Source organism: Pristis pectinata, chromosome 31, assembly GCF_009764475.1.
Source record: "Pristis pectinata isolate sPriPec2 chromosome 31, sPriPec2.1.pri, whole genome shotgun sequence".
Classification (NCBI taxonomy): Eukaryota; Metazoa; Chordata; class Chondrichthyes; order Rhinopristiformes; family Pristidae; genus Pristis; species Pristis pectinata.
The window spans coordinates 16,814,806-16,832,962 of NC_067435.1; the positions used below are offsets into that span (position 1 = coordinate 16,814,806).

General features: G+C 40.5%; 1 protein-coding gene across 4 annotated transcripts in view; it reads left to right on the plus strand.

The window, feature by feature from the left end:
* Nucleotides 1-18,157, plus strand: part of LOC127584904 (cAMP-dependent protein kinase catalytic subunit alpha-like) — a 156,455-nt gene that overhangs the window by 57,475 nt on the left and 80,823 nt on the right. The window contains exon 1 of one of the 4 annotated variants that reach the window (XM_052041895.1): nucleotides 11,542-11,740. The exons of the other annotated variants lie outside the window; for them this stretch is intronic. Coding sequence (XP_051897855.1) covers nucleotides 11,719-11,740 — 22 coding nt within the window. The 5' untranslated portion in view covers nucleotides 11,542-11,718. Of the gene's footprint in view, nucleotides 1-11,541; nucleotides 11,741-18,157 lie in introns of those variants that run through there. 4 annotated transcript variants of the gene reach the window in all.

The window sequence follows — 18,157 nt, forward strand, 5'->3', positions numbered from 1 at the left end:
GATTCTTAGAGACAGGATTTATGGGCATTTGGAGAAGCACAGGCTGATTAAGGACAGTCAGCATGGCTTTGTGACGGGCAGGTCATGCCTTACGAGCCTGATTGAATTCTTTGAGGATGTGACAAAGCACATTGATGAAGGTAGAGCAGTGGATGTGGTGTACATGGATTTTAGTAAGGCGTTTGATAAGGTTCCTCATGGAAGACTTATTCAGAAAGTCAGGAGGCATGAGATCCAGGGAAACTTGGCTGTACAGATTCAAAATTGGTTCACCCATAGAACACGAGGGTAACGTATTCTGCCTGGAGGTCGGTGACCAGTGGTGTTCCACAGGGATCTGTTCTGTGACCCCCGCTCTATGTGATTTTTATAAATGACTTGGATGAGGATGTGGAAGGATGGGTTAGTAAGTTTGCAGATGAGACAAAGGTTGGTGGCATTGTGGATAGTGTAGTGCTGTAGGTTACAACAGGACATTGATAGGATGCAGACCTGGTCTGAGAAGTGGCAGATGGAGTTCAGCCTGGAAAAGTGTGAAGTGATACACTTTGGAAGATTGAATTTGAAGGTAGAATACAAAGTTAATGACAGCACTCTTAGCAGTGTGGAAGAACAGAGGTGTCTTGGGGTCCAGGTCCATGGATCCCTCAAGGTTGCCACGCAGGTTGATAGGGTTGTTAAGAAGGCGTATGGTATGTTGGCCTTCATTAGTCAGGGTATTGAATTCAAGAGCTGTGAGGTAATGTTGCAGCTCTATAAAGCTCAGGTTAGACCACACTTGGAGTATTGTGTTCAGTTCTGGTCACCTCAGGATGGATGTGGAAGCTTTAGAGAGGGTGCAGAGGAGATTTACCAGGATGCTGCCTGGATTGATGTCTTATGAGCTAGGGCTTTTCTCTTTGGAGAGAAGGAGGATGAGAGGTGACTTCATAGAGGTGTACAAGATGATAGGAGGCATAGATCGAGTGGACAGTCAGAGACTTTTTCCGAGGGTGAAAATGGCTAACACAAGGGGGCATAATTTTAAGATGATTGGAGGAAGGTATAGGGGGATGTCACAGGTAAGTTTTTTACACAGAAAGTGGTGGGTGCGTGGAACGCACTGCCAGCAGAGGTGGTGGAGGTAGATACATAAGGGACATTTAAGAGACTCTTAGGCACATGAATGATAGAAAAATGGAGGGCTATGTGGGGGGGGGGGGGGGGGGAAGGGTTAGATAGATCTTAGGGTAGGGTAAAATGTTGGCACAACATCGTGTGCCGAAGGGCCTGTACTATGCTGTAATGTTCTATGTTGCACAGAAGGAGACCCTTGGCACTAATAGGCAAAAGGTTATACAAAGGTGGTGTGCTGGTTAGCCGGAGGGTGATCCATATGCAAATACTGTGCCAAGGATTCAAATGGGGACCATGAGAGGAGCATTGAGGAGAAGACTTGAGTTGGTGCACAGTGAAATTCTCAATGCATTACCTAACCTGTAAGAACAAATACAGTACACAAGATCACTAGGACCATAGAACAGTTCATCCCACACATTTCACAAGAATTTATGTGGATGCAGGATAACTAGTATTCCAGGAATTGTTTGCATTTCTGTGCCAGACAGTGATGACACTTTGGTACCAGAGCATTCTGTGGAGACAGAATGCATGGCCATTTATAATCTTTACTATCCCTTGTAAAAAGCTTGAAATACCAAAATCCTGCCTCAACTAAAGTTGAGAGTGAGAAAGAAAGTTTGCTGGTTTTTCTTCACCCAAAGCCAAGTAGCGAGTATCAAGTTACTAAGAAAGAATAATGTCACAAACATTTGAACATAAGTTCAAAGATGTTGAAGGCCTCTTAGAAAAGGGATTGAGGAATGGGGTGGGGAGGTGGGTTGCTCTGTGAAAAAAAGAATGAATTTGTTGAGGGTAATGGCAACCTTTGTCTTGTGACCATAAATATAGCTGACAAACAGATTTTTGGTGGTTTTCAGATAGTAATAGACCTTAAACCATATTGCAAGGAAAATCAAGAAATAAGAGTTTGTTTGGCACAAAATTTGTTTGATGTCATGGCGTCCAATTACATTATGAATAACACAAGTGTTCTTATATCTGCTTTATTGCAAGGTGGATTATTCCAAACATTCTACATCCTTTGACTTTCAAATTTGTTCTCTGATCCCACTTTGCTGGATTTCTTTTGAAGTGATAAAATACAGCTTGCACTCACGGCAGCAGTTTGTGAAGTGTTTGAGACATTTCACAATATATCATGTTTTAATTGCAGCAACTGGTTATGATAATCTCTTGACCTAACTTGTTTATTTCATTTGGTAAGTTATATCAGTAAGCTCCTCCAATTTTCTCACTATGAATTTAAGTTTCCTGTTCCGCAGGATTTGGACGTTCTATACATGTTACTGTTTGAGTGCTGTGCATTGTATTTTCATTCAGTGGCTCATCAGTTTTGCAGAATGAATCTTGGCAGTTATATTTACTATTTGAATTTTAGCCAATAAAGAGTGAAAAGAAAGTTACATGGAGTACAAACATCCATAGAGGCAATGGGATGTTTCAGTACTGTAACTTAACATTAGTACTTGGTAGATATCCTTTTGCTCTGTTCTGGTCTCTTGGGAACTGCTGGTGATGTATTCCCATAGTGGCATTGGATGAGCAATTCCAGAACTTTGACCAGCAGGGAAGAAGGACCAGCATGGTGTGTGATGTGAAGGAAACATTTTATTGTAATATTCCTATGATTCTACTGCCCTTGTTCTTTTTGGAGATGAGAGTCATTGGGTTCTATCCAAGGAACATTGGCTTGTTGTTACTGTCTGATCTGTAGATAGTGGATAGTGGAGAGGGAGATGGATGTTTAGGGTGATTTGTCTTGGGTGATGTTCAGCTTCTCACGTTATTGCAGTTACATTCATCCATCTATTCCATCCCAGTCCTGACTCATGTCTTCTAACTGGTGGACTTTGGGAGATCAGGAGATGATGTACACACTGAAGAATACTTGGCCTTTGACCTCTTTGCATAACTGGTCTTAAGTTTTTGGCACTGCTCACCAGACCACTTTGTACAGATGGAAAATATTCCACATGGGCTGGAAACTGTATGGGTTAAAGCAATTTGTCAGACTTGCTGTCTAAAGTAGTTACAAAATGAAGAGAATTCAGTTGAAAGAAGGTAACTGGAATTTATGGGCACAATTTCATAGAAGCTTTTGTCAACCCATTTCCAGAGACAAAGGATTTGCTCATTTCAGTAAAACAAAGTACTGAAAATGAAAACCATTACAGTGGCTCTTAAAATGTCGTTCTAAGCTGTATCCCTTAGCTTGAGAATTTTATGTAAAATATGTGACACGTCAGAGAGCCTGTAAAGGAATTGAGCAAGAGATGGACATAAGCCCAACGTTTGTTCATTATTTGAAGAAAACAAGCAGAAGAACATTCTCCAAAAGGAACTTTATATTTTCCAAGGGAAAAAAAATACAATGAATGATTTTTCAAATTTGGGAGAACCCAAATTCCTTTGTATTTATTAGTTAATCGATTTTAATATATTAAACCAACAAAATTGCTTTTGATTTTAATGTTTCGTGATGATGAACCTTGTGCAGGAAACTTGTGATTCAAAGTGAACTTGTATGGTACAAACTTACAACATCTCCACCTTACCAATAGTAACAGAGCACAAAATCTAACCTGGCAACCTGATTAGCAAAGCTACCATACATTTTCCAGAAAGAAGACAATCACTTGTTTTATTTTTACAATTTTCATGAATGTTGCTGGGACTTCAACAAACAAAAGCACCGGGCAGCATGCATTTTATCTTCAATACAGTTCTGAAAGTGGAATTCAAAAGAGCTTGAAATTGTGTTAATAGTTCAGCACAGCTAAATAGTAACTACTGTTGGTTACAGATACCAGTTAACATTTGCTCATGCAACATCTCCCATCTCCATTTTAATTGTTGCCCGACGAAGCAGAGTCGTACACTTCAACAGCTCTCAGTTCTTCATGAAACAGTCCTGTATCTCCTATAGTTGAATACGGTGCTTTTTCATACCTAGAAAAGCTTTGCCAAATGTGACAGCAATCCTCCTCTCTCTCACTTTGAGACCTTTATTATATTCTTTCTGATGAAATTGAACCTCGCTGCACCAGCTCCAAACCTAACCAATTATTTTCCAGCTCCTGAAAATTTTGGGAGTCTAAAGGGGAATCAGTCCTTCAATAAACCTTTAAAACTTACGTTGGTATTGAAGTGACTATCTTGTCTTTTATCAGATTATTTTAATTCCATCCTGGTATTTTAGGAAAATTCCAAAATTGTACAACAATATATCTTCTGTATATCCTCCTCCTAAGCATGCATTCCTGGCAGCAATATTTCTACTCTGATTTAACACTGACGGAAACTCATTTGGATTATCTATTTGAAAGGCATATCATTACAAGCACTTTAAACAGCTGAGCCACTCTGTGTGCTGGTATAGGGCTGATTATTTGACACTTTTAATTTGTTGGATGCCTAATAATGTTTTAAGTGTGGTTCAAATCAGTTGGGCTACTGACCAGTTCAATCACCATAATGGGGTTCCACTGAATGTGGTGAATCAGCCACATGCTTTCATGGGTGGATACCGTTGCCTTTCCTTGTGATCTCGGTGGAAAACATGGTAGGAGAGCTGCATGCTAGGTTCTATTTTGTTTTTTTTTAATTTTAATTTGTCACCTCAGAAGCACTGATTCATGCCAGTATGGGCATCAACAGAATTCCAGACTATTGAACAGTGGAGAACATCACAGTTGAGTGAAACTAATAAGTTCTTTCCTTTTCCCACCCTGCATCACCTCCACCAACCAACACCCCATGCCCAGTTGAAGCTACAGCCATTGAACAGTGAACAGTAGCAGGAGCCTTGGTGTATTTTCTGCTTTCCTGAACTCGGGCACACCAAGGTCAATTATAGTGCTCTACTTACAATCCTGGCTAACAGTACCTAATTTTGCACTGAACCTGGGACCTTCACAGTTTGACTATTCCAATACCGAGCAGTGCAATGAGCAACTGAGGCACCAGGAACGTCATGTTCAGGGAACTTAGAGCTGTCTCTATCAGCTATATCAACATTATTGAAAAGTAGAAAGTGATTTCACATTGCATGTGCGGTGAGAAGCTATTTTATTGAAATTTGATCTACAGAGTTGGTATTCATGCACTATATTGAAACAGCTGCAAAAAACTTCTGTCTAAACCAAATCATGTGCAGAGGTCTGGATGATGTGTTCTTCTTTTGAAGAAACTAATCTAAATTTTAAAGCAAATTTGTAAAAATGTAAAAAAAGAATTGTGGCACTTGGTACTGCTACTCTCTTGAAACCTAGAGTACAATTGCTTGGTCCCTACCTTGAAGCTTTTCCCTATCAGCAAGACCTGTGTGGATAATAAACAATCTGCTGGGGTAACTCAGCGGGTCAAGCAGCAACTCTGAGGGGAAAGGAATTGTCGACGTTTCGGGTCAAAACCCTGCATCAGTCCTGAAACGTCAACAATTCCTCCCCCCTCAGAGTTTCTGCTCGACCTGCGGTGTTCCTCCAGCAGATTGTTTGTTGCTCCAGATTCCAGCATCTGCAGTCTCTTGTGTTTCTGTGTGGACAACTTATTTTGGAGGACTGTCCTAACATTTAAAGATTATTTTATAGGCTGCTATTGTTTTAGTTCCTCCTGGATCTTCTGTAGAGAATGATATCCTGGCCAAGTCCATGACCACCTTGTTTCCAAAAATTTGATTGAACTATAGGTAATAAAAGCTATGCATCAAATAATTTCTCAGTGTCCTGAAGAAGATTCCTGACCCGAAACGTTGACCACTTGCTTTTCTCCGTGGATGCTGCCTGGCCTGCTGAATCCCTCCAGCATCGTCATGTTTTTCAATTTATCAGTGATGTTGGAACTGTAGGAATGTGGCAGTATTTCATGTTGACCCAAAGGTTTCATTGCAGTCTGTCACTTGCTTTCACTGCTTGACTAACACAGTATAACTCGATTGCCTCTGAATTGGTAAATTACTTAGAACACAAATACACAATTTAGGCTGGCGGTTCAATACAATACTAAGGAGGTGTTCCACTTTTAGCGGTGATGTTACAGTTTGTTCACATGGATATAGAAGATCCCAAGGGACTGTTCAAAAAGAAATGACTGTTCATCCTGGTCAATGTTCTTACCGCAACAACAGCTAATTAAGTAATCTAGTCACTCATCGTATTTCTGTGGACAGTGCTGTGTACATTGTCTGCCATGCTTGTCAACGAAACAGCAATGATTGTACTTAAGCATTCCAGGTAAAGGGAAAACAAAAAGATGCAAAACATTAACCAACCAGCTAAAAGGAGGAAAAGTACAAGATATTTTTTCAGGATGCGCACATTACCAGCAAGGCCAGGGTTTATTGCCCATCCCTAATTGTCTGAGGTGGTGGTAATGCACCAGCCTCTTGAACTGCTACAGTCATTCTAGTGTAGAGCTGTGGAATATGCATTTCCAGAGATTGGACCCAGTGACAATGAGCAAACAGCAATATATATCCAAGCTAAGATGGTGAGTTCATTGAAGGGGAGTTTGCAGATGCTGATGTTCCCATGTGTCCGCTGCCCTTTTCCTTGGTGCTAAACGTCAGTGTCTGTTAGGTGCTGTCAGAGAGGCCTGGACAAGTCATTGCAATGTAATTTGGAGAAGGCCATGATGTGGTGGTGGAGGAAGTGGACATTTATAGTTGTGAATGGGGTCCAATTAAGTGGGGCACTTTGACAAGCATAATGATTATTGCTGAAGCAGCCCTTATAAAAATAAGTGAATTTAGCCTTTGACATGCCAGTGAAGAAGGAACAAAATCACGAATTTCAAAGACTAAGCAATGGTGACACAAGGGACTGCAGATGCTGTAATCTAGAGAATGAACAAGCTACTCAGTGGGTCAGGCAGCATCTACAGTGGCAGGGGGATGGTGAATGTCTCGGATCAAGACATCAACCATCTTAGTCCTACCAAGACATCACAGGGGATCTTCTCCCCAAAGAAGTGAAGAGGGCTCTTGTTGTTAGTCTTGTTGCTCTCCTTGACATTAGAATCTGAATAACCCTCATTTTACAGCAATCTGAAGTGTGCAAAGCGCTAAAGGTGGTGACTATCCAGACCTCCCGATGACTGCAGCACTCTTCCAAGGCATTTGAACTCAACTGAGCATTCTTTGTGAACCATAAAGAACAGATTAAATGAATTACATGCACAAATTCAGTCTGGAAGGTATGACGTGGTAACTGTTACGGAGACTTGGTGGCAAGATTATCATGACTGGGAATTAAATATACCAAATAATAAAGTCTGCAGGGAAGTTAAGGAAAATTATTCAGTGGGTGGGAGCCATAGTTCTTCAGGTTTGAATCTGTTTAATTATGAGAGACTAGAAAATGAAAGCAGTACAATCTATATTGATCGAATTAAAATATATAAAGCAGTTAACTCTCTAGTGGGAGTTGTCAGTGCATCCCTAGTATCATCTATGAAGTAGACAGAATACATAACTGTGGAGATTAAATGAGGATATAGCAAAGGCACAGTACTTTAACTGGGAATTTTTATTTTCATTTGAAACAAGATAAATACATTTCCTCATGTCATAGAACATAGAAAAACTACAGCACAATTCAGGCCCTTCGGCCCACAAAGCTGTGCCAATCATGTCCCTACCCTAGAAATTACTAGGCTTACCCATGGCCCTCTATTTTACTCAGCTCCATGTACCTATCCAACAGTCTCTTGAAAGACCCTATCGTATCCGCCTCCACCACCGTTTCCGGCAGCCCATTCCACGCACTCACCACTCTCTGAGTAAAAAACTTACCCCTGACATCTCCTCTATACCTACTCCCCAGCACCTTAAACCTATGTCCTCTTGTGGCCACCAATTCAGCCCTGGGGAAAAGCCTCTGACTATGTCAGAAAGATGCTAACTCTCCAGATTGTGTTCAAGGTAGTTTTATGTATCAGAACATCCTAGAACCACAAGGACGTGCCATAGTAAATTTAGTAACGTATCGTATGTGAATCTTTATCTAACAGCGATTATAATGTGATTAGTTCAGTATGGTGGTTGAGAGGAAGAAGTGTAAAATAACAAACTCATTTGCATAGTTTATCCGAAATCTAATTAGTTTGGGGGAAGCTGGGTGGGGAAGATCAGCAAATACTGTTCTGTGATACAGTTACATTTATACCCCTAAGGAATGTAAGAGTTCTCTCTAATTGCCCAAAAAGAGCTTTCCTCTTATCTCTATTGTACAATAAAAAGGTAAATGAAAATGTATATAAAAATGCAGCATTTGGTACTGTTCCTGATATAGGTATAAAGGACAACAACAGGTGGGGAAAAGTGGTGGTTGGTAGTATGCTATGGTATATTAGGAAACTGCATTAAACGATATAACAGGAAATATGTGATAGCTAACATTTAAAGAATTAATGCACAGCTTACAAATACTATATATCCCTCTTAAGGCAAAACAAAGCATCAGGAAAAGAGCTTAAGCTGTGGCTATCAAGGAAAGTTAAAGACAGTTTTAGGTGAAAGAAAAAAGTGTTTAATGTTACCAAGTAAAGAGTTTGAGGATTATGAAAATAATCATAATTCAGCAAAGGAGGATAAGGGAATGTAAAGTAGAATTTAAAAAAATAGGCTAACAAAATTTAAAAGCAGACTATAGATAATTAAGAAGGAAAATAATTAGCAAAAGTTATGAGGCCCTTTACAGATTGAGATGCAGAAAATATACTTTAGGAATAAGGACATGACTGAAATTAAACTGGAAGAAGACAAACTTTAAGGAAATAGGTTCAGAGTGAAAAAACAGTATTGGAGAAGTTAATGGAACTGAAAGGTATGCCTTTAGTACAAATCAAGGACAAATACGGCCACATTAATATTGGTTAATTTTGCTGTATTTGTCCTTAATTTAACTCCTTGGAATGTCTGTTCTCATCTTCTAGTGTAAATACTGACTAAGTAATTATTAAACATCTGCCATAATGTTTATGGCAGATGAAGAAAATAATGTCATGAAGAGTGACAAATTCTCAGTAACAGATAGTTTCTATCCAAGGTGGGAACACTGCAGATGCTGTAACTTCCAGTTCTCTTCATTTGGGCATAGCTTCTAAAGATTGAAAAATAATTGCACGTGTCATTTAGCTACCTAAGGAAGATAAGGTGGGGAACCCAGGGAATACTGATGAGTTATCTTAACATCTGTTGCTCAGAAATTTTCAGCTGATCATACAGGATAAGCCTGGAGTTGTAAAGGGTCGGTCAAGCCTGATAAACCTGGTTGAATTTTTTTGAAAAGATGACCAAGATTACAGAAAGGCTAATCCATTGGATGTTACTTCTATGGATTTCCAGTTCCTCAAAGAATGCTACAATGGTTGAAGCTTAAGGATTGATGGCAAATTATTGATGTGGTAGAGTGAATAGTGGGTGAACTCTTCCTTCTCTGACTGAGGAGTCCAGATCTAGGGGGCATATTCTAAAAGTTGTTTTGCAAAGGGTGATGGAAGTTTTGAGCTCTCTTCCACCCAAAGTTTTATGGGCCATAGGCAGAAATATGAAATTAAGTTGCAGATCTGCTAAGCTTTCTGATTGGCCAAAAAGTTACAAAGTGCTAAATGGCCTACTTGTGTTCCTTGGAGTGTAACAAAAAATTGGCACGTTCCTATGATTTGCAAGCGGCATTTGTCTGCTCCCTTAATGATGGGCAGTCATGTTCTTGTCTACGTTTGGACTTCCTCCTTCAACCCATTGAAATCGACAGTTGTGAGTTTTCCATTCTCCATAGTAAACTTGACTGAAGGTCTGAGAAACCTTACGTCATTGTATGTTAACTTGGATAGAATATTTACTGTGGGAGGTCATTATTGTCAAAACTGCACTAGCTCACCATTTTAATTTAGTTTGTTAAAAAGCTAGTGAGAAAAACAGGCAACTTCTGAATTAAAAACTGAGTTAAGAACCCTAACCCTATACCGCATTTGGAATATTATGAGCAATTCTGGGCCCTGTATCTGAGGAAGGATGTGCAAGAATGATCCCAGGTATGAAAGGCTTAATGAATGAGGAGTGTTTGATGTCTTTGGGCCTGTAGTTGATGGAGTTCAGAAGGATGAGGGGGGATCTCATTGAAACCTACTGGCTAATGAAAGGCCTGGATAGAGTGGACGTGGAGAGAACGTTTCCATTAGTAGGAGAGTCTAGGATCCGAGTGTACATTCTCCAAATAAAGGGATGTCCCTTTAAATTGAGACAAGGAGAAATTTCTTCAGCCAGGGGATGGTGAATCTGTGGAATTCATTGCCACAGAGGGCTGTGCAGCCCAAGTCACTGGGTGGATTTGACAGAGATTGATAGGCTCTTGATTGGTAAAGGGGTTAAGGGTTACTGGAGGAAGGAGAGAGCATGGAGCCAGTTGGTGAAGCAGAGAAAATGGATCATCACAAGAAGCCATAACCAGAAGAACCGAGATCTCTGAAGATTGTAGAATTGGAGGAAATCACAGAGGTGGGGAGAGGCAAGGCTATGAAGAGCTTGGAAAATAAAGAAAAAGTTTTTAAATTGATTGGAAGGGAGCCAATGTAGTTAAGACTATGCATGAATAATGGAAGAACAAGACTTGGTTTGAATTAGAATCTGGGCACAGCAGAATATTGGATGGGCCCAAGTTTACAAATTGTGCAAGATACTGAGTAAACCTCCATCTATCTTGTCCTTTCCAGTAGTTCCAGATCAGCTGCAGCATGGGTTCAATACAGAGTAAAGTTCCGCTTTCTCAGTCCCATCAATCACTCCCAGGGCAGATACAGAGTAAAGCTTGCTGTTCCAGTGTCATTGCCATGAGAGGTGATTGTCTCAGCATCTCACAATGTAAGTTTTCAGTTCTCTACCAGAAAAACAGAAATGTGAGTGTCTGTCAAAAGTTTATTTAGTAGCCTTTATTTGAAAAAGTACAATAATTACATGAGATTTAACAGAGTTGGTTGCTACAAGACCACCCTCACTCTTCCTTTTTGCTTCAGACAGCCTGCAGTGCTGTACAGAGCCAGGAAGTCCAGTGTAAATATAGTAACTCTATCAGTGTTGCCATGTGAATATCCAGCACAGCTTGTGGATTGTAGAAGGTTGACGTCCTTGGGTGGTTATATCACGTGAGCTGATTTGTGCTGCCCTCTCTGCATTTACTGGTGAAGCAGGGGCCCCTGCATTGTGACAGCTCCTTGTCTTTGGAGAGTACTTTACATTGACCCTGATATAGTCTCTTAAGGGATGGCGCAAAGCTAATTGCCGAAGTGTTATTAACTGTTTACCAGCTTTCCATTTCCTGCTGTGATTTGCTTGTATTGAGAAAGTTTGAAGTAGCTGATCTCAGTAAATTCTGCTGTGACCGAGGCTGGATTTCACTGATTTCCAGGTGCGACTTGTGGAGTGGGTTAGCTCGCACAAGCTGGAGCTGTGCACAAATCAATGTTTGCATTGTTGTGAAGTAAACTCTTGCAGCTCAGCCCTTGAGCAAGCTGCAGAGCTATCGACAAGACAAAATTCGGGAGCTGACGATAGGGTACATCTCTCACCATTCATTCTTAAAGGCAAGACAGAAAGGCGGGATGGCTGAAGATTGTTCATTTGGTAAGCAAGTATCCAGCTGAGCAGTCTATGTCAGTTGAGTGGTAATTGTTCGTTTTTGCATTTCAGGAAGCAGGACCATAAATACTGAAGCTGGCGTAGAATTGTTGGACTAATTTTGTGGGGAAGCTTTTTGAAATACTTTAGAACGAGTGGCATTTCCGGTCTCTCTTCAAATTGGTGTCTCTCAATATACGTCATTGTATGACTGACTCCTAATTAAAATCACATGTTGATATGGCTGAAATGTATACGCTGTACATCTCAGCATGTGCTTAATGGTGAAATGTACCAAAGCTGAAGCCAATTGTGACACAAATTCTCCTGTGTATGAGAGTCGATGATGGGTGGTTCTTTCTGAAAGTTTCGTAAACTTGTAGTTCTGGCAATTTCTCACACGCAGAAATATAAACTCTTTATTTTTATAAATCATGCATTGCACTTGTGTACTGATTGTATCTGGGATATCTTTTACGTTAACTTTTACTTCCAACAATTCCTTTTATTATCTTTAAATCAGGTCCAGTGCCAGTTGAGTTAGGTGCAACATTGTGAATGAACAATTGCATAAAAATTGGTTTGAAACTATTTTCAATGTACTGAGTAGGGGCTACCTTTTGTCCTTGTGCTAATTCAAAATTCATCAAAAAAATTGTATGTTTGAAACAGTATTGCTTTAAGAAATCATTTATCTATTATCATAGTTTACTCCCTTGTAAGAGACCTAGGTGTTTCACATACACTATTGCTTTAAGAAATCATTTATCTATTATCATAGTTTACTCCCTTGTAAGAGACCTAGGTGTTTCACATACACTGCTGCTTGCTGAGCAGGCAGCAGCAATAGCGTTCATGTGCCGACCTTTGGGAAATGGGTCAGCACAATTTAGACTGATGTACAGAGGCTGCCATGGAGGTGACGTCAAACCCTGAGGTTTGGGTGGTTGGTGTATGCTGGGAAGGAGGAATTGCAAATGACTTGGGTGGGAGGTGATAATGGCATGTAAGCTCCTGGGAGCCCTCACCTCTCCCTCTTGAGCATGGAGCAGTTGCATGGCCATAGATGATTCCATACTCACTCAACAAAGTCTGCAGAAGCTTTGATCCTTACCAAGAGCTCCCAGCAACAGAGTATCATGTGAATAAAAACTACAGAGGGAGATTTTCAGTTCAGGAATGATATCCGGGGGGATAATTGAAATCACTCTGCTTTCACCAATTTTAGCCCAATGTCCCCTTGTTGAAATGCAAATTAGTTAAAAAGGTCATAAGAAGTGGGCTTTTGATCCATTTTATGTGAATAAGTAATTAATGGCTGCTGTTCATGTTGAGGAACCACATGCATGAAATACGACGGGCAAATGATGTCACCATCAGGGTGAATTGTGACGGGAAATACCTTAACTAATTTCCCATTTGGCAGGAATTCAAATACTGTGTCTTCTGCATTATTTATGCCTAAAATAGGGCACAGTTTTATTTTGCTAATCCAGTTTCTAGCCTGAAGAATGTGGTGTTGTAATGTTTGAGTATGTTTTCCTCATTAGGTGGGTTGGTTATACAGCTCATATTGGTAAATAATCACTGCATGTTCCTTGTCCATTTCTAACCCACTGCAAACTTCAGCAACTGTAATCTGAGTTCCTTGGATTATTTTAAGAGTTAATATGTTCTTACATTTCTGATCCCAAGCCTTGTTCCTGTAGTATTTGAAGCTTTTGTTGTGTTCTATTGTCAAAACCTGTCAGCTGTGGTCATGGTACATTTCAGTCTGGTACATCTACTTAGGAGTATAGCAGTCACCTTATACAAGAGGGACTGCATAGCAGCTTTTTTATTCTACTTCAGCTGTTAGTTTATTAAATAAAAGTATCTTCATGAAAAGTTTATAAGATAATCTGGTGCTGGTAGAATGAATTTTGGTCTGATACCACAGTGTTTCCTCATGATTGATACCCAATATGCCTGTCTTCAGTTTCATTCGATGATTCTCTGCATCTAGCCTTACTTAAGGTGCTTAATTGACAGGAGAGAATCTTGCCTTTGTTACATCCAAGTTCAATAGTCTAGCATGGAAAAACCTCAGAACCCAGTAGCCATTTTGTCTTTAGAAAGGACAGATGTCCAGGTTTACCCTCAAGATATACTCACGAACAAGGCTGAGATCCTGATGACTGCTGGAATTGTGGAAGTCATTATTACTGCCTGGGATGATTCACGATTTGAGTCCTTTATTCTTTGTAGCCTCCAGAACTATGATGGGGATTGATACATCCAGGATCTTGGTCCTGAAACTCAAAGGACACAACATGGCAATAGAAATAGGCAAGGAAAGTTCATCCCATAAAGCCTTCTCTGCCTCTCAGTTACATCATGGATGATTGTTCTTGCTTTGCATTGCTTGATAAGGTCAAACTATTTGATGATAGTGTTGGAAAAATTATAATTGACCCACTTTTCACACCCATTTGGTGTCGAGAGTTCCTGATTTCCAATACACCCACTGTAAAATTGGTGAAAGCTCAAGTGACCTAGCTCTAATTTGAAGATCATGCCCTCTTTCCATAGATTCATCAACTAGAAAAATATGCTTTGTATCCACCCAAATGGTTATCCACCCACAGATTTATGCAAGTTATATCATCATCTTAACAATCTCCTTAACTTAAACATTAGGAAGACCAAATCCATCATTGTCGGTTTTCATGATAAAATCTGCCACTTGATCTGACACTTCAGTCGTGCCCTTGTTACCTTCACATTCAGAAAATCCAACGCTCTTCTTTCTGACATTGTCTAGGCAATGCACTCAGATTTCCCAGTACAGCCAGCCTCTACTTTTATTGATCCCTTTGAGTTCTTGGCATGTAGTATGTTAGATTTAAAATCCACGTCTTCAACTTCACCTACCACCATTCCCTGCAACACCCCACCACCACCCAACCCCTGGTCCTCCAAAACTACCATTTCTGTTTGCTACATCCTCTAATCTTTCATTTTCTCTGCCACTATTGAATCGTTCCCACCAAGGCCATCAAATTGAATTAATAAAACTAGCTTATCCAACATTCCTTAGTGAGTCATTGTAGCCTCTGCAGAAAAGGGTCCACTGAACTAAGCTCCCTAGAACTTCCTCTCTACAGCTCCACTGCAAAATCACCCCACATAGTACCTTGCCACTTCTCTCTACTTTAAAAACACTTTAAAAAATTTTTTTTGTTCCTTAGCCTTTGCCAATCCCTCTGAATCTATCCTGGCATTTCCATTTTTCTTTCTGTTACTTGGTAAGTTGTTTTCAATGTTGCTGTAGTGTAGGACTTGTATCTGATGGTATGACGAGCCATCACAAGAGTGATTGCATCATCCAATCCTTGGTAGGGTGGGTTTTCTTGGAGGGGACTCATTTGGATTTATTCAGTGAACCGTGTATGCTGAACAAGTGCTAACAGATGGCTTATCGTACGGAGGTTGGGTGTGAGTGAATCCAGCACCTTCTCTGCAGCACCAAGCTGAAAGTTAAAGCATAAATATGCAGCTTTTTTTGTGTGTTGTTGTGCGAGTGTTGTTTTGGGAGTGGGGGGCGTGGTGTAACTGTTTTGAGGGGTGGAGTCACTGAATGGTTGGCATTGCCTGTGTGCTTCTTGTCTGGATTATTCCAACACTCTCCTGACTGGCCTTTTTTGTTTCATCCCTCTGTAAGGCTGTTGTCATCCAGGTGTCTGCTGTCTCTGCCCTATCTCTGACCAAGTTCAGTTTAGCCTCAATTCAACTCTTGAACTATGTTGACGTCTGGTTCTGCAATGACTTGGTTTCAAAATACTCATGTTCAGATAGCTTCGTGATCTCACACCTCCCAATCTCTGCAGTCGGTAGCTCTAGAGGTCTCCAAGATAATCTGGGCTTCTCCATTATGGCATCTTGAGCATCTCTGACTTTAACTATTTTACCGTTGGTGACTTTGCCTTCAGCTGCCCATAGCTCTGGAACACCTTGAAACACTTAACCTCTCAACTTTATTTTCCTATAGGGTACTCCTTAAAGCCTATCTCTTTGACAAAGCTATTGGTTGTTTTAGCATATCGTTATGGCAGTTGGAGTTGAATTTTGTTTGATAGCATGTGTATGCTGTGTATTAGGGCATTTTACTACATTAAATACAAGTTGTTATTATTGCTTGAGCTCTTCCAGGTTCCTCAAAATTCTGTGGGCCTTTCTCTGAGCAAGCTGCAGTGATTCTTTAAGAACTGCTGATCAGAATTTTTTATAATTCAGTGTCATAGGATTTAGTCATTGTTGGCAGGCCTGGCATTTATTGCCTAACATAAATTATTTTCAAGAAAGTGGTGTGGCAGCTTCTTGAACTGAAGCCGTGAAGATCCTGAAGCCATCTGTAAGACCTTCCACAGTACTGTTCGGTTGGGAGTTGCAGGATTTAATGGATGATTAAGGAATAGTGATATACTCCCAACAAGATTGTGCGCAGTTTGGAGGTGAACCAGCAAGTGCATATGTCTACCATCTTTGTCCTTAGTGGTAACGGTTGTGGGCTTGGCAAGTGTATTCGCGTTAGCTGAGCTGAGTAGCGGCAATGCACGTTGTACGTAGTGCACATTGTAGCCACCGTGCGTTGATGATGAAGGGAATGAATATTTAGGATGGTGGACTGGTGCCAATCAAGGGAACTGGATAGTGCTGAGCGTAAACACTGTTGGAGCTGCAGCCATCTAGGCAAGTGGAAAGTATTGCATCATACTCTTGACGTGCCTTACACATGCTGGAAAGGCTGTCAGGTGTCAAGAGTTGAGTCACGTGCCATTAGGTACTTAGCCTCTTGCTTTCTCCTGCTGCCGTGGCATTTGTGATTGGTTTCATTGAGTTTTTAATCAATGGTGACACAAGATTTTGATGGTGAGAGACTTGGTGAAGGTAATGCCTGTGAATATGAAGGGTGGATAGTTATACTCGACTGGAGGTGGTTGTTGCCTGAACATTACATGGCAGAAATGTTAGTTGCCACTTACCAACACATGCCTGACTGTTTAGAGTCTACCTACATGCAGGCATGGACTGTCTCAATTTCTGAGAGTTGCCAGTGGAATTGAACCCACATGGTTCTGGATGTCAACAATTAATATACAAGATACCAAACTATATCTTGTACCTACAATCGGCATAAAATTCCAATTTAAGTAAGGCAGCTGCCTGTTCTAAACAGGAGTACTGGCCATTTGTTTTAAGCTGTATCTAATATATAAGTGAGGTAACCAAAGAGTTCCCCACCCCCAATGTATTTTGTCTCCTACTACCCTATTTTTCAATGTGAACAGGAGAGTAGGGAGACAAAGATCCTTCTCCTGTATCCCTATTTTTCAAGAAAATTAATAGTACTTGCAAGACATTCACAGTGGTTATAGTGTGAGCTACTTGCAACATAGAGCTTTACCATAGGCCCCAGGCACATTAGCGCAGTGCAGCATGTAAAGTAATCCAGAAGTCAGTCCCGTAATGTACAGTGGGTGTTTGCTGACTGTCGACACAATTTAATGGAATTACCAGTCCAGCTGTCAATGTGGGCACGATGCTGCCTTCTAAATAGAGGCTTCATTCAGAGATTGTCATTGACTATAGAATTACCTGGAAATCAGCTCATTTCAAAAGTACAGGATACAAATCTCCAAATTTATAATGGAGTGGTTTGTCAGACTACAGGTTGAAGAGCTGGCTATGTGCTATTTACCATAGCACAGCTGGGCTAATGTTTAATGATTGCCACTGATATTTAATTTTGGTCCAAGGGTGGAAGCCTGCTGAGGGCTGAGCTGCCCCGCCCATTTCTCCAGCTGGAGAAAGGCCCCGATCAAAAGCGATAATGAATTCTGACTGTTTTTCACAAAGGTGTGAATCATGTACAAAGGATAAAACTAATTTAACTTTGAGTACTACTACTGCTGCATTTTGCAGAGGTTTGTGAAAAATCACAGGATTGTGCATGTGAAGCTCCTGTTTGAAATGATCTAGTAATTGTGCCTGTTCTTACTGAGAATGGAATCTGAGAGAAAGAAGCAGTATTTTTTTTCTCCTTCACTCCTTTTGTCAAGTACCTTGGGACATTTCAACAATTAGTTTACACTAGATGCTCTAGATAAATGCAGAAAAAGTCACGAGGCATTTCACAGTCGCGTTAAAGAAAATTTGACACTGAACCAGAATAGACATTAATGCAGGAGACCAACAACTTGATCAGAGAGAGGTTTTCAGGTGATTCTTAAAAGGAGGAGAAAGAGGTAAAACCAGAGAGACCTAGGTGGATGACTTCAGTTATTTTCACAGCATCTGCCCTTTAAAGCTCATAGCGTTAATAGCTATACATTAGTTGCACCTGGTGTGCAACTGCTACATAAATAGAGTTCAGGACATTCC